The sequence below is a fragment of the Amaranthus tricolor genome, chromosome 7 (genome assembly GCF_026212465.1).
Source record: "Amaranthus tricolor cultivar Red isolate AtriRed21 chromosome 7, ASM2621246v1, whole genome shotgun sequence".
NCBI lineage: Eukaryota > Viridiplantae > Streptophyta > Magnoliopsida > Caryophyllales > Amaranthaceae > Amaranthus > Amaranthus tricolor.
The window spans coordinates 20,765,377-20,786,963 of record NC_080053.1 but is presented as its reverse complement, the minus strand read 5'-3'; the positions used below and the strand labels follow the sequence as shown (position 1 = coordinate 20,786,963).

At 32.8% G+C, this 21,587-nt stretch overlaps 2 protein-coding genes across 3 annotated transcripts; one reads left to right on the top strand and one right to left on the bottom strand.

Annotated features, from left to right (window-relative positions):
- Positions 1 to 2,095: 2,095 nt before the first annotated feature.
- Positions 2,096 to 6,721, bottom strand: LOC130818247 (reticulon-like protein B18). Of its 2 annotated transcripts, none has more exons than XM_057684344.1 (8): positions 5,993 to 6,721; positions 4,946 to 5,099; positions 4,755 to 4,829; positions 3,994 to 4,135; positions 3,813 to 3,882; positions 3,664 to 3,729; positions 3,458 to 3,580; positions 2,096 to 2,749 (listed from the first exon to the last, which is right to left on the bottom strand). In XM_057684344.1, exons 1-8 carry the CDS (start codon positions 6,507 to 6,509, stop codon positions 2,580 to 2,582), a joined length of 1,317 nt encoding a protein of 438 aa, XP_057540327.1. In that variant the 5' UTR covers positions 6,510 to 6,721; the 3' UTR covers positions 2,096 to 2,579. The 2 variants fall into 2 exon arrangements, with proteins under 2 accessions (XP_057540327.1, XP_057540328.1); XM_057684345.1 differs by having other exon boundaries at positions 4,946 to 5,096; positions 5,993 to 6,698.
- An 8,057-nt stretch (positions 6,722 to 14,778) lies between these two features.
- Positions 14,779 to 18,616, top strand: LOC130818024 (psbP domain-containing protein 7, chloroplastic). Its single transcript, XM_057684048.1, has 3 exons — positions 14,779 to 15,411; positions 16,171 to 16,387; positions 18,169 to 18,616. The coding sequence occupies exons 1-3, from the start codon at positions 15,003 to 15,005 to the stop codon at positions 18,479 to 18,481; spliced, it is 939 nt and encodes a 312-aa protein (XP_057540031.1). The 5' UTR covers positions 14,779 to 15,002; the 3' UTR covers positions 18,482 to 18,616.
- Positions 18,617 to 21,587: the final 2,971 nt, after the last annotated feature.

Here is a 21,587-nt window from a genome sequence, read left to right as displayed (position 1 = left end):
ACCAAATAATAATTAACAATAACACTTAAGAATACCTTTACTCCTCGTAACACATTTCATTTCCATTACCTTCCACTTCTTATACCAAACAACCCCTAAATGGTAAATGTTGAAATTCCCACAAATAATATTTACGGGAATTAAGAAAAATTTAATCCTTTACATAGTAGATTTATTATTTTATTAAATAATAAATCTGATAGAGAAAAAATAGAGATTATAAACAATATAAAAATATTACAAGAAGGTTAGTGAAAAAAATATGGAGATCACAACTAATAAAGAAACATTTTTATGAAATTATTAGGAAATAGAAACCCATAAGAAATATATAAATGTTAAATGAAATTAATGAAACATATGTAAGGACCAAAACTATTATTAAAATATTAAAGTAATGATGAACAAGGGTATTTTTGTTTAGAATTTGTGATATAAATAGAATAATTCTTTGTGGAAGTAACAAATGGAAAACTCTAAAATAGCAAATGAAAACTTTTTAAGGAACGTAGTGAGTAAAAAATTGTAGAACAAAAAAATTTTAAAGAAAATTCAAGTTTGCTTTTTTTGTTGATTTTAACTTTTAATTTTTAATAATTTTTATTTTATTTTATTTTTCTTTCTTTGTAGCAAATAACTTGCAAAACTCGGTCACCTTTTAGGCAAAATGTTCCTGGCAAATAATCCTAAAATTAGGATTATTCATAGTTATTCAAAAATTGGGATTATTACAATAAAATGTTAGATTATTCTCCGTAATTTGTTTTTAATTTTTTTTAACATATTAACTCTTTCTTTACACATAATGACCAAAAAGAATCTTTTTTATTTTTCTTATTTTAAGTTGCCTTTTTATTTGGAAATATAATTGACAAATGACAACATGTTTATCAAAAATAATATCATCAAATGATACTCCATTTTATTCACTCTTACTGTTCCATTTGATTTTTATATGTTTGTCGATGCACATATCTCTTATTGTGCATAACTAGACCTGACAAAATTTTAATCTGATCTGAAAATGAACCCGAGACCCGACCGATAAAACTCGAATTCGATACCCGAAAGCGACTTAACCCAAAACATGACCAACTCGATAATTACCCGACAAAAAATGACCCAACCAGCAACTGACCCAACTGACCCATTTTGATAGGTCTAAATTATCAATTTTTAGAGTAATCTTAATGTTAGAATTCACTCCAAATAAAATTTTAGTTTTCAAAGTATCTCAACATATTGAGTATATCACTTAAACCCTAAAAACTCATTAAAATATCTCAAAAAGACGCATTTATCGTTTTTTTATCCATCGTAATCATTTTTCTTTAAAAAGAGGTTATAATCATCTTAAATGAATACATATATCTTTTAAATCGATCAAATGAGTTTTTAATTCTTCTACATTTTAGTAAGCAAATTAATATAATATATGAGAACGTCTTGCACATTTGAATGAACTTTTCAGAAAAGGAATGTTGCTACCTTAAATTATAAAACGCGTATCTCATAAGTCGAAATAAGTATTTAGTTATTTGTATATCTTTCCAACATGAAAATTGAGAAGATATTTAACGTTATTTTTATCCACCGTTACAATTTTAATAAATACAATAACTTTTAAAAATTGTACATCTGATTTCTCTAATGTGAAGATTTAAAGTTTTTGGAATACGAGCGTCTTAATTACTGGTTTGTTATAACTTGAATTCAATTATAGAAGGCTTTAATATTATGTCAGATCAATTAATGTGTGGATTAATATCAGAGGGATGAGAAATAATTTTTTTTATTAAAAAAGTTTCATAAATAATAAAAATGGAAAAATCAATTTTTAAATTTTATAAGTCATAACCCGTAGAGTCAAATCGACAGACTCGGAACCGGAAGTAACCCGACCCAAGAATGACTCGAGCCGAGAATGACTTGATCAGAAAATGACCCGACCAAAATTAATCCGACCCGTAACCTGTCCGACCGGCCATTTTGCCAGGTCTATGCATAACTAAAAATTCTAAAAAGTGAATAATAAAATTACATCGAAATGAATCAACAAGATCACAAATGATTGTGTTTTAATTTATAAATTGAGAACAGAATACAAATTGATTGTGAATAAAAAATCAAATAAAAAAATTATAGTGAATAGATGGGAATATTGAATACTTCAAAAAGGTGCAATAGCAATGAGAAGAGTGGCCTTTTAGTCTTACACAATGGACAATTATATCTCACTTTATCAATATCTTAATTTACATAAATAGTGATGCAGTTTTGAGAGCAAAGCGATTTTCATAACGATTAAATATCAGTCAAAATCGTAAGATATTCCTTGCTACGGCCTAAAAGACTTTTTTTTTTTTTACCTTAACAACGCGGGAAATATCGATTCGTTTATTTTAAAAACCTTTACAACGCGACCGATGTGATGTGGGCTTGTTTTTAAAACTATGAGAGACATGATAAGTGTAGGAGTTACTTTGTAGACATGAGTATACTCAGCATTTTCTATTAAAGAAAGAGAAGTGTAGGAGTTACATTCATATGGACTAGCAGTCACTTTTTTGCTTTAATAGTTAAGATTTCTCATCTGTCACAACCAATGCTCCTTGTGCCTCCTTGTCTTGTTCTTGTTTAGCCTCTTTTTGTGGCTGCACTTTCTCTTCTGTTCTCGTAACGTTTCCTGCTTCTAATGTTGTTTCAGAGAGTTGCCGATAATATCGCACTATCACCAAACAAATGAAAGCTGCAGAGAATATCACCAAATTATTGTTAGCATGATGTCATTGAAGTAGTTTACATCACTTAAATCCAAAATAAAATACCATATTACATGTAAATATATCCTAGATGTATTGGTTAGTGTATTGCTTTCATATATGTAACCAGGGATCAAAATTCAATAGGCGTGTATTACTTACATTCACATCACTAGTTTTTTTTTCTTGATTCGCCACTGGTCTCTTTCCATTACCATGATGTATGCAACTTAACCCTTTTTAAAGAACAATATGGTCGCCCAAAAGATGAAAAACTACAATGTCAAGAAACCAACTCAACTAAAAGCTTAAGGTGATGGTTGAGATCCCATGATATGTTATATACTCAACACTCCCCCTCACCCGAGAGCCCTTTGGGCTAAAAGAATTAATGCAGCACAAACTCTTTTCAAACCTAACGCTAGATATTTCATTTAAATAAGGGGTGGTTGAGATTCACATTCATGCCTCTTGTCACGCTGCTCTGATACACTATTAAGAAACCAACTCAACCAAAAGCTTAACTTGATGGTTGAGGCCTATGATATGTTATATTCCCTAACATATAATCATACTAGTTTAGGTGATCGAAGGTATACATTACCCTTGTAAGAACTAAGAGCCAATCACCTAAAACCCACAAGTTACTAGAAACAAGCATAATAATATACTGGACACTGAAAGAGAAAATTCACCAGCAAAAATTCGGGTTTTGATACTGGAAAGATTCCAAAACGCAGTAGCTGCGGATGCAGCTACAATCTTCTTGTGATAACAAGCTCGCCACGCTTCGACCACTCTTGATTTGCATTGCTCAGCTAGAGAATCCAAAACACTTAGTCATTGCTAAACAAATAGTTAAATCAATCAGATTTTGGCCGTTACAATCTAATACTCATACCTTTGCTATCTATCTGACCAGCATAGGAGGAGTATAGTTTTGGTGCAGTAAAACTGGTAAAGAATCCTGGTTTATATAGTGAAGATCAACCATATATCTCAACAAAACACAACCAATGAAGTAAAACTGAAATTAAAAGGTTTAATTACCAAGTGCACAAAGTCTCCATAGGGTTAAAAGATGACCATATTCAGCCCCAAACAAGAGAAACAAAGCTACCTGTATGATCATTAGACTAAATGTGAGTTACTCAAAATCTCAAATCATGGGATTGAAATTAAGAATTTTATATTGATGGGATTTTCATAAATAACATATAATTATATTTACTTTGAGGGTCATGGATGGTTCTCCAGAAAAAAGCTCAGTTGTTTTTGAAATTATAAGGTTTAATGCTGGTAGAAGTAATCTAATTATTCTCAATAAGTCATCTTCTTTCAAGCTCACTATCAGATTTCTGGGTATATTTCCACTGCAGATTCATCAACAAATTAGATTAGTAAAAATAGGATGGAGGAAGGTTAAATAATCTCACCTTTCACCTATCCGTTGTGAATAATCTCAGCTTTTAATTATTTTACAATAATCTAACATATGCAATACATTTACGCATAGAGGTGTTCATTCAAGTTAGGGTTTCGGGTCGGTTTGAAATCGGGTTTTGTGTCCATATTGTATTTTACATAATTGTAAATCATTTTTGAAGTCTGGTCGGGTTTGGTTAGAAGATGGGGTAAATTTCGGGTCATCGAGAATCTAGTTTGAACACCTCTATTTGCGCACAACATACCATAGTACTAATAATAGGTAATAATAGGGTACGTTGCCAGCAAACTAAGACAAAGGTAAACTAATAGAAAATAATCTAAAAATGTGTTTATTCACAACGGACGAGCAAAACATTGAAATATTAATATCAACTTTTCCTTAAAACTAAACAAAAGTAAAGTAGAGCAAGGAATAATAACATTTGAGGCCACTTTATTTAAAGGGCTTGTATGATCGGACATCTTACGTATATGCGGAGAACTACCCAGTGAAAAACAGAAGAATATTTATAATAATATCTCTTGCATTTACCAAATATGTACCTCTGATTCAATGAGTTTGCAATGAATGATGCTGCCAAAAACAGAAGACCAAGTTGGGAGATCACAGAGAAAAAGCTATAAGGACACAATCAGAAAAAGTATATTAGATTATAAAACAATATTACAACACAAAATTCAAAATTTTGGAGAAATTGAAAGAAATAACAAAAACAAATAGCTTGAATTGTTACCTAATGTTGAGCCCCTTTGTAAAGCAAGAAGATAAGAAACAAAGACACCCAAAACCAAACCAGAGGCTTGATTTAGCAACATCTCTCCACATAATCAATTCCCAAATGAGTATACCAAGACGATCCAATGCACTTTCTTCTCCATTATCGCCTTCTATTTCAAATACCCAATCCAAAATAAGGTTCATGAAAAATAAAAAAAATGAACTAAATTTACAAAAATTAGCTCATTAAATCATATACACTTCATGTTTATACCTAGTTGTAGATGATTTTGCAATCAAGTGTAAATCGGAAACGACCCCTTTGTTATCACCAATGTTACTTAGGGCTTGGGTACTGATGTCGGATATTGGTACGTGTCCAAATATTGGACACGTCAAAATATTCAATTTTACGCCTAAAATGAAGTGTCTAAGTGTCATACCAATCTCCGAGCATCAAGAATAGAACACAAGTATGTGAAGAAAAATGAAGATTTCAAATAACATAGATTATCACTAACAAAACTAGGATTGTATACATCCCACCCAAAACCCAATCGAAAACAACTTTTTGTTAACACTTAGCACTCACAAAACTAAGATCGTATACATCCCACCCAAAACCCTATCCAAAATAACTTCTTTATTATCACTCACAAAACTAAGGTCGTATACATCACCCAAAAACCAACCAGAAACGCCCTCTTTATTGTCATTATCACAAACAAAACTAAGGTCGTATACTTCGCGCCCCAAAATTAACCTAGTCGCAAGCTATTGGGGTCACTAGCAAAAATATGGGCGGATACATTCCCGATTCCACCCTAAAAGTCTAAAACCCACCTAAAGGGGAGCGAGCAATGCACCAAAAAATGTAATGCAAATGAGTTTTGCTATCAATAATGTAGGATGAATGAAGAAAATAATCACACCAAAAAAAAAATGCAAGCCAAGAATTAATACATAAAGTGAAACCATCATTAAGTTTAGTAATGGCAATATTGGAACCCTTGTTTGAAACTGATTGGGGTAATAAAATGATGAATGAAAAGATGGAAATTACTTGATGAAACAACAGAAGGTACACAATTATGCTTCTCTTTCTTGGATTTTCCACTATTCCTTCTTTTTCTTGTCTTGACTACTTCATCTAAACCAACAAGTTCCCTCTCATCCGGATCAATTCTCCTTCGTGATCTCCTACCATTTCGAGGTGAAAAACAAGCAACTAACCCATTTGAACTAGTCCTGGTTTTGCACTTCCGTTTGTGCTCAGCCGCATCGTCTGCTACTTCCAGGCGTTCCGAAAGCCGGGTTCGAGATCTTCTAACAGGGGAAGGAGAAAGAATCAAGTGTTCATGAAGAGAAATGAAGTTTCTTGGCTTAGTAATTGAGAGTTTTGAAGGGGTTGAAGATGGGGTTTTTCGACGTTTTGGGGGTGATGGTGAAGGAGCATATTCAACTGAAAAATGAGGTATTTGGTTGTCTGATTCACTCCCAAAATCTGGATTATTCGCCATTTGAGCAAGTCTAGAAGCTGATTTTGTTTTGTGGGATTGAGGGGTTTTGATTGAATCCATTGAAATTGAAAATTGAAGAGAAAAAATTGAGAATTAAGAGTCGATTATTTGGGCAAATATTGAGATTGAGAAGCTGATAAAAATTGTTGAAAAGATTAAAGATGAATTAGGGGTTATACAGAGTTCATCGGAATAGCCGTTGGGGAGACATGGACGAATGTTTCCCTTTCTTTTTTTTTTTCTCGTCGCTTTTGAAATTCTTTTGAATTATGTTGACGGCGGAGTGGGGGCAAAAGCGACAATAATAATTAAAAATTGATGGTCACGTGATTAACGGTAAGAAATCGGACGGATCCAAAATGATCAAAGGATTAACGGTAAGAAATCCACCATTCTTTGGTACAATGAATGCCAAATGTGGTAAATAATTGTTAGATTTTGATATGATTATTATGTGAAATTTAAAAAAAAATAATTTATTTTAATTTTAAAAAGAAAAAAAATATTTTTTAAAAAAATTATATTTCAAAATAAACGTATTTTTGTTTGAAATTAAGATTAAGTGTTCTTTGTTTTTATTAATAGAGAATATATAAATACATTAGACCAAAAGTCAAAGAAAATTTTGCTCGTTAAATTTTAGTGTGCAAGTAAAAAAGTATGGTCAAATAGTCAATTCTCTTACGATTTATGACCCAATGTATTATAGGCAAAATCACTTATAAATTTTAATACTCAATATTCAACTTAACATAGTATTAGAGTCGATAGTTCGACTAAAAAATTAAATTGGTAAGACTGAAAAAATTGTATTCCTACCTATTAAAGTAAGAGTCAATTCCCATCACATTGGTGATGAGTTTGATGACCTCATTACCCATGCTCTAGCTTACACACTTGAAAGTGAAGATGTGAGTGGCATGGGGTATGCGAGAATAAGCTTTTGGATCACTTTAATGAACTGATCATTGGGGATGGTATGACATGCTTTTATGAAGGCAATGTAGTGCTTAGAGAAAGGTTGGAGTTGTGCCTAGAACGTTGTAAGGCTTATGGAGAACTTTGCACAAACAAGACAACATCTCACACAAGGTTAGTAGGTCTTTGAATGCACCGCTCGACCGGGTTAAGCGGCATGTCGCTCGGTCGAACGGGATACAGCACATGAAATCAGTGACTTTCTTTTTGTTGCGGGTATTTTTAAGCGACCAGAGTTTTATATATACCTAAGGCTTCTAATGTGTTGAGAGACTATATAAAAGGGTCTTAAAACATTATTAGAGGTATGTAGAGAGGCTAATACACTAGAGGCAACCAGTGTTCATCCATAGGAGTTCCTTCTTCTTGTATTAGTGTATTTGACTGAGACCACCATTAAAGGTGAGGTCTTTACCTTGAGACAGTGTTTTCAAGGTTGTGTGAGTTGAGTCATTGATTTATGTTAATTCATTAATAATAAGAAACTTGTTTTGAGGTGAGGTATCCTTAGATACCTTACAACGTTGAAGGGGTGGAATCAAAATCGGTAGAATCAGATCATAGGATCGTGTGATCCTAGTATCCTACAAATATGCATTAATATGCTTTAGATAATTAATTATTAATTGTATTTGTTCTTTTTTTAAGTTTTAAGGAGTAAATAAAAACTTATTTGAATTCAACTATTAAGTTTTCAAAAAAGAATATTTTTAATAATGATTTTTAAAATGCGAATCAAGAAAAAATTTGAATTTTAGTCCTATTGTATCATTATTTAGATATATACTTAAATATAATAAGTAAAATCTGAATTTGTGAAATTTCTTTTACCATTGAAATTTGAAACTACTCTTGTAGGATCAGATCATAGGATCGTAGGATCGTAAAATCGTGTTATGATCCTACCACCTAAATTATGGAGCTAAGTAGGATTGTACGATTGTAGCAACATTAAAATCTTACCTACGTTCCGAATCGGTGTCCTAGTTTCGGATAGTAGAATCGTAAATTAGGATCGGGATTCTGATAACCATGGAGTGTGGTAATAATGATGATCTAGTCTCTAATTCATAGCAATAACATTTCAGTTACTCTCCTGTGAGACGGTCTTACATATGCAACTGGGCGGGCCCAATAATTTAGACTTAAAAGGTCAATTTCAAAGTTTTTAATATCTATTTTAATGTTTGAGTTATCCTATTTTAAAGTTGAAATGAGAATTTAATGTCCTGTAATTGATCTTTTAAGTCTTAAAATTAATTTTTTATGTATTGAAATTGATCTTTTAAGTCTTAAAACTGTCAAAATTCATAACTTAAAATGTCAATTTCAAATCCTTGAAATTGGTCTTTTAAGTCTTTAAATTGGTCTTTTAATTCGTGAAATTGACATTTTAATTTGTAAAATTGATAAAAAAATATATACAACTGGCCTGGCCCAATTAGCCGCGTCTCACAAGTGAGACAGTCTCACAATAACATTCTCGTGTCTTACTTTAGCATCGAAAAATTGCTTTTCATAATATTTTTATGGATGCTATTATTAGGTGCTTGGCTCTCCCTGACTGAAAATTGGAACTACGCTAAGAACAAAAATTACAATATACTTGCCTCCTATTCAACAAAAGTGTCTTATTTGACTTTTAATATTATTCATCAATCACTCTTAGGGGTCGCTTGGATTGGGAGTAAATATTTAAGGGGTAAATAAAAATCAAACTAGGAAAACAAAGTTAGTTAGTTAGATAATTAAAAGAATTTGATTGTTTGAGAGGTGAAAGAGTTAATTAGAAGATAATAAAAAATAGAGAAAATTACTTAAAACTACCTTTTCTATACACTACTTTGCAAAAAACTACCTTTTATAAATTTTTTTGCAAAAAACTACCTTTTATAATACTTTTTTTTGCGAAAGACTACCACTTAACGTTTTTTAAGGGTTTGACCGTTTATTGAAACGGTTGACCATCACGTGACTTGCACGTGATGTTCTAAGCTTGTTAAACCATCTTCATTGCTGCCATTTCATTCCAAAACACAAAGAACAGTGCGAATTTCACCTTCTCTGCTCTTCAATTCTTCTATCTAAGTTCTTCTATTCCCTTCTCATTTCCTTGCTCCATTTTCCTCTTGAAGATTTCATCATTTAAAGGTATGTCTTCTTCATTAATGGTTATATATTTCAGTTTTTTTTTTTCGATAAAATTGAAATCCTTCTTCAAATTTGCGTTTTGGTCACTGCGTTTTTTAATGTTGAATTTCGTGTAAATTATTGTTTAATTTGTAAATTGATTGTTGTTGTCTATGAATAATTGATTAGGGTTCTTTAAATTAGATAAATCCATAACATGAAGAAATTGAAAATCTGGAAAAAACCAACTACTTCGAAAAAGATGGATTCTGAGTTGGCAAATGATTTGGGTAATGTTAGGGTAGCTGAGTTGGAGGTCGATACATCTGATGTGGCACATGAGTTAGTGTATGAGTTGGAAACACCAAATGTAGATGCTGTTGTTGGGGAAATGGGACCACCAAACACATATACGGGTTATAAAGAATGTGTAAGTGCTAACCCTAGATCTGAAACAACTACCTTAGCTTCTCTTTCTGCCCTAAACCTTACACCAAATGAGATAGCCCAAATAGAGCAACAAATTTCTGATATTGAGGTTGAGGATAACAGTGATGATGATTACAATGGTAGTGATGAGGATGAATATGCGAATGATTCTGATTTGTTTGCAGAAAATGTAGTATATGGTCTCGATGATGTTTTTATTGGTGAGAATGAAATTAGGTTGATAGTAGATAAGGAAATTGATGAAGAAAACAACAGAGACATATACGTTAATGATGATGAACTGGAGTCCGATGATGATTTGGGTGCTTTGAATGTGGATGAGGAAGGTATAGTAAGCTGTGCCACATTTAATCCCGAGGTTGATTTTAAGGGTAAGATCAATTTGTCGTTAGGTCTTAAGTTTCCTTCGATATATGTGTTTAGAAAAGCATTAAGGTACCATGCTGTTGAATGTGGTTACAATTATTATTACTTGCATAATGGTAGTAGTAGGATAACCGTGTATTGCTACAATAGATGTGATTGTCTGAAATCGAAAGCTAGAATTGTAAATTGTGTTTGTGGGAAGGATAAGAGGTCTTATTTTAAGGTTCATGCTAAGAAGTTGAAAGATGAGGAGACATTTCAAATAAGGAGTTATATTCCCGAGCACACTTGTGGTCACCAACACATTAATAACAAAGTCACTGCGTTGTATTTAGCTGAGAAATACATAGAGGATTGGAGGGAAAATCCAAATTGGGATTTAAGGGCATTTATGAAACGGGTTAATAGAGAGATAGGTTGTGAAGTGAAGTATTCTAAGTGTTACATGGCTAAAAGAATTGCTAAGAAAATGATCGTTGGTGATGCTAGTGAAGAGTACAGTAGGGTGTGGGATTATGCTGAAGCGATAAGGAGGTTTAACCCAGGAAGCACTGCAATCGTGAAATGCATTGGAATAGAAACACCTCCACCCTTGTTTCAAAGGATGTATATATGTTTGCCAGCATGTAAAGAGGGTTTTGTTGCTGGATGTAGGCCTATTATAGGTGTGGATGGGGCACATTTGAAGGGAGAATTCCCTGGGGTTTTACTTACTGCTGTAGGTAAGGATGGGAACAATAACATCTTCCCTGTTGCATGGGCTGTGGTAGAAACCGAAAATGTAGAAACCTGGACTTGGTTTCTAAATCTCCTCGTAGAAGACCTGAAGTCGGTTAGTCCATCGAGTAGTTGTGCACGAGCTGGATGTGAAGATTTTACCTTCATGAGCGATAGGCAAAAGGTATGAACGTTATGTTAACACAAGCCTTGTTTCATATGTGACTAATGTAATAAACCTAATACTAATGTTGTACCTTCATGGGCATTGCAGGGTTTGATTGAAGCTTTGAATTCAGTAGTTCCTGAAGCTGAAATTAGGTTTTGTTGTAGGCATATTTGGGCTAATTTCAAGGTCAAGTTTCCCGGAGAGTTGTACAAACAACACTTTTGGAGAGCAGCAAGATCTTACAACAAGGTGCGGAATCATGTGTAGAATACCATATTTGACTGTTATGTTGTACTAATTTGTGTAAAATCTTCGTGCACAGTTTCATTTTGATAAGGAAATGATTGCAATAAAGAATATTTCTGTTGAGGCACATGCATATTTATCTGCTATTCCCGCAAAACATTGGTCTAGGCATGCCTTTTGTAGTAGGAGTAAGTCTGGCATGTTGTTGAATAATATTTGTGAGTCATTCAACAACGTCTTATTAGAAGCTAGAGGGAAGCCAATTATTTCTCTTATGGAATGGATTAGGAGATATGTGATGCAAAGGAGTGCAGCCAAACGAGAAGGGTTGGCTAAATTTAAAGGTGTGTTGATGCCAGCTGTCACCAAAATGATTGAAAAAAATTCAAAAGAAATATATGGTTTGAGGGTAATCCCAGTAGATGTGTCTGAGTTTGAGGTGGATGATGATGAAAAAAGTTACGTTGTAAACTTGACCAACAAGACATGCCTTTGTGGAAGTTGGAATCTTATTGGGATCCCTTGCAAACATGCCATGGCTTGTATTCTTATTAGAAAATTAGATGCTAGTGAATTTGTCCATGAGGCGTATCTTGTAGAAACGTATGCCAAGACGTATGGTCCTAAGTTTTATGGAATGCCTGGACGCAAAATGTGGCCGACAACTACATTAGCCCAACCTCTTCCTCCACCGTTTCGAAATATGCCTGGAAGGCCTAAATTAAGGAAAAGGAAAAAGGAAACTGATGAAGTTAAAGGAGGTAAGAAGCCTGCAACTACTGTTCGAGAATATAAGCAACGGAGATGTGGTAATTGTGGTGAGTTAGGTCACTACAAAAACAGATGCAAGAATCCAACCAAACCACAGTCAACAAAGATGAGGTCAAAAGGTGGACGGCCTAAAACGGGAGCATCTTGTACTCAATTGTCCACACCAAGTGACATGCATGTCTCCAGTAGCGATCAACTTATGACAAGTGCAACAAATGCAAGTACTACATATGTAATGGATGAACAAAGTCAAGTATAGAGTTCCAAAAGTATGTGTTGAATGTAATTTGTCTACTTAATGTAAGAAACGTATTAGTGTATCAAATGAACTCAAGAATGTACTATCGTGAATTAGATTTTTGAGTAATGATCCTTTGTATTTCTTAGTTTCTGAGTTGAATGGGTTTTGTTGTTTCCTTTTTCCCTTTGTAATTAACTGCTGAATATTGGTAGTCTTTTCCCTTTGTTCAATATTGTATGAATTAATGTTCAATGGATGCATGTTCAATATGTATGAATATTGTATGAATTAACTGCTGAACTCAAGATGTATGAATATTGAACAAAATGGATGCATGTTCAAGTATCAGTGTTCATACATTCAAGACTGAACTGATTTCATACATCAGTGTTCAAGTAATGACAATGAATCAAGAATCAATGCAGCAAGTTGCATTGTCTTGAACAACATACCAGCAAACATACCACCAAAACAAGATGAACAAATTCCAAGCAACACATCCAACAAGTGTTTTAGTGTTTTAGTGCAGCAATTCAAGTGTTTAAGTGCAGCAAATCAATTCAATGTTCAATGTTTTAGTGCATCAATATTGTGCATGAATAATGTGCATCAATAATGTGCATCAATTGCTGTATGTGCATCAATATTGTGCATGAATTGCTGTATGTGCATCAACAATGTGCAGCAATTGCTATGTGCATCAAAACCTGCAAATCCAAACAAAAACAAAATACCAGCTAACATACCAGCTCATATAATGCATCAATTGCTGTGTGCATCAGTATTCAAGATACCAGCTAACATACCACCAAACCAAAGCAAATGATCATCAATCTTGAACACAATACCAGCAAACATACCACCAAAACAAGAGCCACAAATTCATGAACAACACAACCATCATGATACACAGCAGACAAACCATTAACAGCTAACATACCAGCTCATACACACCAAACAAATCAGACACAGTACCTGCAAAGAAAAGTAGTGGAAAAGATAAATCCTTGATTCATTGATTCAACATTCTCATGTTACAAATAAAATTCCTAGAACATTGTTACAATTGTTGTGATTAAGGTCCTAAAATTCAAATACTAATCTTGATAAGTACAACAAACACTAACAAAAAACAAACGAAAAACCCTAACGCAAAGCTTGCACACTGATTCATCGATTTCTTCTTAATCCTTGATATATCTGAAATTGCTAGTTCCTTTTCATGTTCCAAGCAACAAACCCTTGAAGTCAAGATCTTGATTTCCATTGCCAATTGTCGCTTCTCCTCCAAAAGCTTGTTCGTCACTTCTCTTTGCCAAACAGCCATTTCAGGTTGATCAACCCATTCAAACTTTTTGCATCCCCTCCAATTTGTATCAGGATCATAAAAAACGCAACTCTTAAACCTTCTTCCGGGATTTTCCTTGGTCCAAGAAACCCTTCTTGCAAAGGGAACTCCACAACGACAATTCTCAGATCTTGAATTTTCGCTAGAAGAAGAAGAAGACATTCCAAATTAATTCCAAAAAAAATTGGCTTGCTTCACTGAATTAATTATTCCAAATCAAGGAGAAAGAAAGAAGGGAGAAACGAAGATGAAGAAGAAGGAGTTTGGGTTTTCGAAGACTTAGGGTTTGAAGAAATCAGTGAAGAAGAAGGGTTTATAAGCCTCAAAATATCACGTGCAAGTCACGTGATGGTCAACCGTTTAAATAAACGGTCAATCCCTTAAAAAACGTTAAGTGGTAGTCTTTCGCAAAAAAAAACTATTATAAAAGGTAGTTTTTTGCAAAAAAAATTATAAAAGGTAGTTTTTTGCAAAGTAGTGTATAAAAAAGGTAGTTTTAAGTAATTTTCTCTAAAAAATAAAGATTATAACAATTAGTTCCCTTATTTTAGGGTACAAATTTACCCTAGGAGATGGTGGGGGAGTTCTTTACCTACAAATGAAGGAAATTAACCTCTTTTTTATTCATCTTTTTTAATTTACTTTCATTCTACCTTATCATAATTATTTTAATAACTTAATTTACATCTTTAATTACCTTGTTACATTAGTTTGACTTTTTGTATCCCCTTAAATGTTTACTCTAAATACAAGCGACCCCTTAAATTGTATCTTATCCATAATCTATTAGTTTTAACATAGTCTATTAAATGTTATTTGATTCGTCTCAATACAAGCACAATTCGAAATAGTAATGATAAAAATAATATATTCCCAATTATTCCTAGTCAATTGAGACGCTTAGGCCAAATAGGATGAAATATTTTAGCATTTGTTCTAAATCTATATACGGTATATGGTATACCTAATAGATCATAAGTACACAAATCCTTAATATCCCTTGCCTAAAACCAAGAGGGGAAATCTCCCCCTCTCGAGATCCAAACAGTCAAACCTAAAACTACAACAAATGATAGCCAATAATATTAGATAAGCTTATCTATTCTGTTACAACTTACAAGGCAATAGCTAGTGAAAATGGAACTTGGTTTACGCTTCATAAATCAGAAAATACAGGTTTCATTTATTCAATTGTCAACATTTAGATCACAATCTGTGCTATTCCATCCAGCCTCCTACCACTGCTTTACTTCATCTTCTAAACTTCATAGATTATATCTTACACAATCTTCTGGAGACAGGAAAGGCAATGACACCCAGTTTGGAAGATCACCTGCCGAACAATTTGCACCACTCGCATTACCGTTCCAACGTCGGCTTTTACTAGGTATTGGGTCAGCCTCGTTAGTAGCAATTGGAGCTAATTTCACTGGAATCACAAGCTTCCTCCTTGGACTTTCACCGGAAACCGGGCGAAATCTCAAGCTGGATGTGCTTTATCCAATTGGAGGATATAGTCGCTGCATTCAACCAAATGAAGGATTTGGTTAGCAAATCTTCCACTACAGCTTTATATATGTTATTTGAAAGTAAATAGAAGCACAGAATCGAATAGTATCTTAATTTGATAGAAGATGAATTTATATTGCTAGTGAGCAGAGGTGTTCAACGGGCCGGGTCGATCCAACAGGTCAAGGGTCGGATTGCATTTTTAACGGGTCATTGGCAGGTCAAGTTAATACGGGTATGGTGTAAAGGGTGTGATAATTATAAGAATTAATTGCAAAAAAAATTTACTATTTTTTTTTTATATTTTTAAATGATATAATGGGCCATAAAGAAAAAATACTCCCTTCTATTCAGTTTACGTGTCTCATCTCATTTTATGGTCAAGTCACCTTAATTGTGTCGTTTCTATTTTTGGTATGAGTTTTTGACTTTTATGCCCTTAGTAGCTTTATTCTATTTTCAATTATACCCTCCATTACCCATACTAATTTTCCTCCCTTACATTAAAAACTCATAATATCACTCTCTTTCCTACCCTTAGAGTCTCACTTTTGACTCTCCTTAAAATCCGTGAAAAGTCAAATGAGACTCTTAAGGTGAATAGGAGGGAGTATTTTATGAACTTTGAAAAATCGGGTCGAAGTGGGTCGAATTTAAATGGACTTTGACCCGATCCGCCCTATTTAACGTTTGACATAACCTGCCCCTACCCATCCCCTAAATTTTTTACACGACCCGTTGAACACCTCTAGCAGTGACCGATGAAGATGCTGAAATTTTTTGTGGATATCAACAGAGTTCATATATCCGGCCATATGGGTTGCCGACCAGACATTAGTGTATCGAGCAGCAGAACGGGCAGAACAGGAAAGATCACTGGATCCCCTTCCTCTAAACTCTGGTAAGAGGCGGAAGAGGAATGTGAATGAACCAGTCATAGCCTTTGGTCCACCAGGCTCGACTGGTGAGCTAAACATCAGTGTGATTGTTTCACCAGTTTCTAAGGATTTCAGGTAATTAAGTTCGACGCACATGTCTAGTAGTATCAACTCTCCATTTCTTGGAGGCTTAAGCATATAAAAGGATAAATGAAGAACAAAATACTCAGTACCAAAAACATTCTGAAAGAACACCGTCAATAACGGCATTAGGTACTAGTTATGACTTTGGAGGGGGGAAAGTCAGCGTGTATATGCACAGATATTCAGATGTCCTTACCATCTAGGATATCTTGATCCATTTATTCAGCACAAAGACTGTCTTTAATTAGACCGGCCCATTATATAATTTGTAAAATATTATATGTAGGCATTAAGAACAATATGAGTAATCATTTAAATTATTGAAAGTAGACATTAAGAATAGGGTAATTAAGCATTAAGGATAATATATGTAGGCATTAAGAATACGGTAAATAGACATTAACTTTTAATAGGTTGGATTTGAGATACGTCTCTCAAAGAGACTATCTTTCAAGAGACAAGTTGTTTATTCAGCTGTAACTGTGTTAATTGTCATTTTGCTGAAAGTGGGTTGATAAGCTAGCCCTAGGAAAAGTTAGACATTGCATCTGAATCAACACTTTTGAGGAGACCAAGTTACGTAGATGAAAGGTTCAACCCATAAAAAAATGGAATGTGGGACATATCCAAGTTCCGCAACCCAGAACGTCCGTTTAAAACCGCCATGAAACGCTACCTAAATCGTTCAAGGTGTCATCCTGATTAGCAATCCTTTTTCAAAGGCATTCTGGCCTCCATTTAAAGATCAAAGAAGAAAGAAGGGAGGAATTCAAGAAATAAAACCTAAAACAAAAATTAAAAAAGAAACACTTACACAATTTTTAAAGCAAAAAACTCAATTTGATTTTCTTTTGTTATTGAATATATTTTTATGCACAATGTATCTCGTACCCAATTATTTCAGAGTCAATTTAGGTAGCATTCCCCATTCCCGTTCATGTCCCCGTACTAAACTGAATGTTGTTTCGGGAAAAATGGTTCAGCCTAGAAGGCCTTAAATACATTAACTAGAATCCCCCCTCTTCACACAAATTCTATCCCCATTTGCAATGAGCTTATTTTTTAGTTGTATCATCAACAACTTTTTCTACTTGTTATAACTTGGTAATCATAGGTTCAACCAAAAGCCTTTAAAACTGCAAGTCCCTCAGGATCAATGGAAGAGGTAAATACATTTAGAATAAAGTTACACAACTTTTAGCATCAGAAAATTTTGTCTGTCCCAGAAACCACCACCTTGACAATCAACATTTACACACTACAACATAAGTGGTGAATCCAAAATTTATCTATAATCTATAACTATTATTAAAATAAAATGCGGATGACATCAATCATTTTATAAAATTACTTAAGTGTCACAACCTTAACAAAAAATTTTTCTCCAAAACTCAATAATGATTTCAATGTTATTGTGACTAATGTTTATATTTTTGACTTTACTACTTTGTAATTATGACTATAATATTATTCATATTGATTAATTTTTTTACTTTTTAAGTTATATACTTATATTATTTAATGTATTAGAAAACCATATATTTTATTTCTTTTTTTTCAATCATTAATAAAATCTTTTCAATTTTATTTATTAAATGATTATAAAATCTTAGTTTATACAAATATGTCAGAAATTTTAATAAAGTCGTGCATCGCACGGGCACTATCTAGTAGTTTAATGAATCAAAAACAATATAATATTAGATCTCAAAGCAATTTACCACTCATTACAGCAAGCTCCAATCTTTGGTTCATGTAATTGTCGTTCACAGGATTGAAGCATTTGGTGGACCAAAAGAGGTAGGAGAAGCTGTTATTAGGACTATTACAGCCCCCAATCGACGCCCAGATGTGAAGGCTACGTTGCTGAGATCGAACCTCAGAATGGATTCCTCGAAAAATATTTATTATTATGAGCTGGAATTCAAGGTTGATAGCCCCACATTTCAGCGCCATAATTTGACGGTATGTTGTGCCCAAAATGGAAGACTATACACACTCAATGCCCAAGCCCCAGAATCGGCATGGCAAGAAGTGAAAGAAGATTTCTACAATGTTGCTAATTCTTTTAGTCTCAGTTCATAAAATGTGCATGGAAGTATGTCATATAAAACATGTTGTAACAGGCAGACGCAGGGGCGAAGTCAGGATTTTGAATTAAGAGGGTTAAATTGTCGATATACTAGCAAATTATTTATTACATAAAAACTAATTAAACTATGACAATTTTAAAATCAAATAGACTAAAATGAACTTGAATCATAGCAAAAATTATATTTAACAAATAGAGTTAAAAGTCTCTATAATTACCCCTTTTGAAAAAAGAAAACTAAGTGTTTTTAACTCCATTTGTTTGTCTTCTAAGTCTAAAAAAAACACTATTAAAATTAAGATAGTAAAAATATAAACACACACTAAAAAGGATGAATGTGCAATTATTAAATATAAATAGTAATGACATTATAGTATAAATAAAATTTATTAGTCCATGAAAAAATAATAGTTCAAATTTGTTTGGTCCATTAACCTTAGATTACAAATATATTATCCCAATCATTGACCAATAGTAATTTTTGTTACAATTATGCACTCTTTAAATTATATAATATACTAGTATTAATTTTATCTTCATTAATTTTAGATATTCAAATTTTAAATAATAAATTTAAAGAGTTTGCTAGAAATTTTGCAATTGTTTTCTGTGTTTATTTTAGATTAATGAATTTCACAGTTAATCCAAAATTCATACATGAGGATTCTTCAAATGAAGAAACTATTTTTATAGAGGTTCATGCTGAGAATACTAAATCAACAGTTTCTACAGCAAAAACCTTGAGATGGGATCAAATTTCTATTCCTGAGACATTTCAATTCTCGAATTCAATGCCTCCTAGAAACATAAGACAAGAAATAGAATGTATTGAGGAAGACAAAAATAAAGTTCTTATAAGGTTTGGGTCTATGAGAGAATTATCTAGTTCTCCTTGTACTTCTTCTTCCAATTATCCACGAAAATCTTTTTCTTTTCCCCAAAAAACAACTTCAATTATTTCTGAACCAATCAAAGTTAGATATAAATCTCATATTCTTGAATATGAAGCAAATGCTTCTCAAACTTCTCAAATCTCTTCATCTAGACCTGCATCTCCCACAATGTCTGATATGCAAAATTTTGACTCTATCAATACAATTACTAAAGATTTTGAAATAGATAAAAACTATCTAAGAGATGAATTTAATTCCTCTCACAATACTGAACATCGAGATTGGTTTAAATCTTTTTCTCGTTCCTTTAAAGACACAATAAGAGATGTATGGTATAAAGATATGAATACTCTTCAAATTAATATCCCGTTTTTTTAAATGGTTTTTATTGTTTTGTGAAAAACAAGGAATTGTTAATCCATATTCTCAAAATCACATATTTATACAAACCAAACTTCAAAGAAATTGGGTTTTAAAAGATGGACAAACAATTAGTTCAGTTCATCCACCACTACAAAATATTACTTTTCCCTATTATGATCGTGAAATAAAAGCTAGCCCTTTTAAAGAAGGAAGAGTAGATCAAGCAGATAAAACTCCAAATGTCGAAGACATCATTATAATTTATCATCAAAACAATTTTACAAATCAAATCCTTCATACCGTTGCTACACAAGTAGATCAACTTTCAAATAAGGTTAATAATTTACAAAAGGAAACCTCTAGGTCCATAACTCCTAATACAATTACATCATTAGGATCTGATAAGGTTTCTGCACCGCATTTTAAACCACCAGGATTAACTATACCTATGACTCAAATGTTTGCAAAAAATGGTTTTACTTCTTCTAGCTCTAATTCTGCAGTGTTAGATAAAATTCAAAAATCTTTACAAAAATTAGCTGACAGTCCAAGTCATATTAAGGTTTTGAGTAAATATCAAAGTTTAGAGATATCTTCTGATGAAGAAAATTCTGAGTCCGCAATCATTTTAAAAGTTGAAAAGCAATTTCAAGAATCTGATAATGATCCTTGTCAGATTAATAAAATACGATCCTCTTGGAAAAGTATCCCTACAAAAAACTATTATCCTAGGCCGACTCCTATTGATCTTCAATATGAAGAAAGGTCTACATTTACCTCCAAATCCTTTTCTCCAGATATGATCCATGAATGGAACATAGATGGCAAATCTGATTATGAAATTCTTAATACTCTTCAAAATATGGGAATGTCTATTGTAGCCTACAAAGCAAAACCTTTGGATGAACAAATAATTTTTGGTTTTATTATATCAGGTTTTACTAGGCAATTAAAAAACTAGTGGGATAATCTTCTCACTTTGCAAGACAGATTAGAAATTTTGAATCATGTTACTGACATCATGGATGATCAAGGAAATGTCTTTCAAAAATCTGACTGCTGTGATTTTTTAATCATAGTTATTGCCTTTCATTTTGTCGGTAACCCTACTCAAACTCTTTCTTCTGGAGAAACGATTTTACAAAATTTACGTTGTCCAACTTTAAGTGACTATAGATGGTATAAAGATACCTTCTTTAGTTATGTTTTACAAAGACAAGATTGCAATCAAAGTTTTTGGAAAGAAAAATTTATATCAGGGCTACCAAAACTATTTGCTCAAAGAATTTTTAGAAAAATAGTTGAACATGATATAGATAAAGAACAAGCTCTTAATAATACTACTTATGGAGGACTATTCGCGTTTATTAAAAAGGAAGGTCTTTCTTTATGTGAAGAACTCAAACTTCAAGCCAAATATACTTCTGAAAAGAAACAATCTAGAAAAGAAATTGGATGTTTCTGTGAAGCATTTGGAATGGAAGCTATTAGAACTCCCTCTACAAAAAGGAAAATTAAAAAACAATTTTCTAAATTTGCAAAAGATAAAAATAAAAATTCTTATCCTTCTTATTATCAAAAGAAACGAGGTAAGAAAAATCTCGGAAATTTCCGAAAATCAAACAAAGCTTTCAAAATCTTTTGTTATTCGTGTGGAAAACGTGGGCATAAAGCAAATGCTTGTACCACAAAGAAGAAAATTCAAGAATTATTTATTAACGACTCTGAGTTAGGAGATAAAATATCCAAAATATTATTACAAACTCCTGAATCTACTTCTTCTTCTTCTTCTTCTTCAGAAAAGGAAGATGATGAAATTTTACAAATTAATGAGCAAACTTCT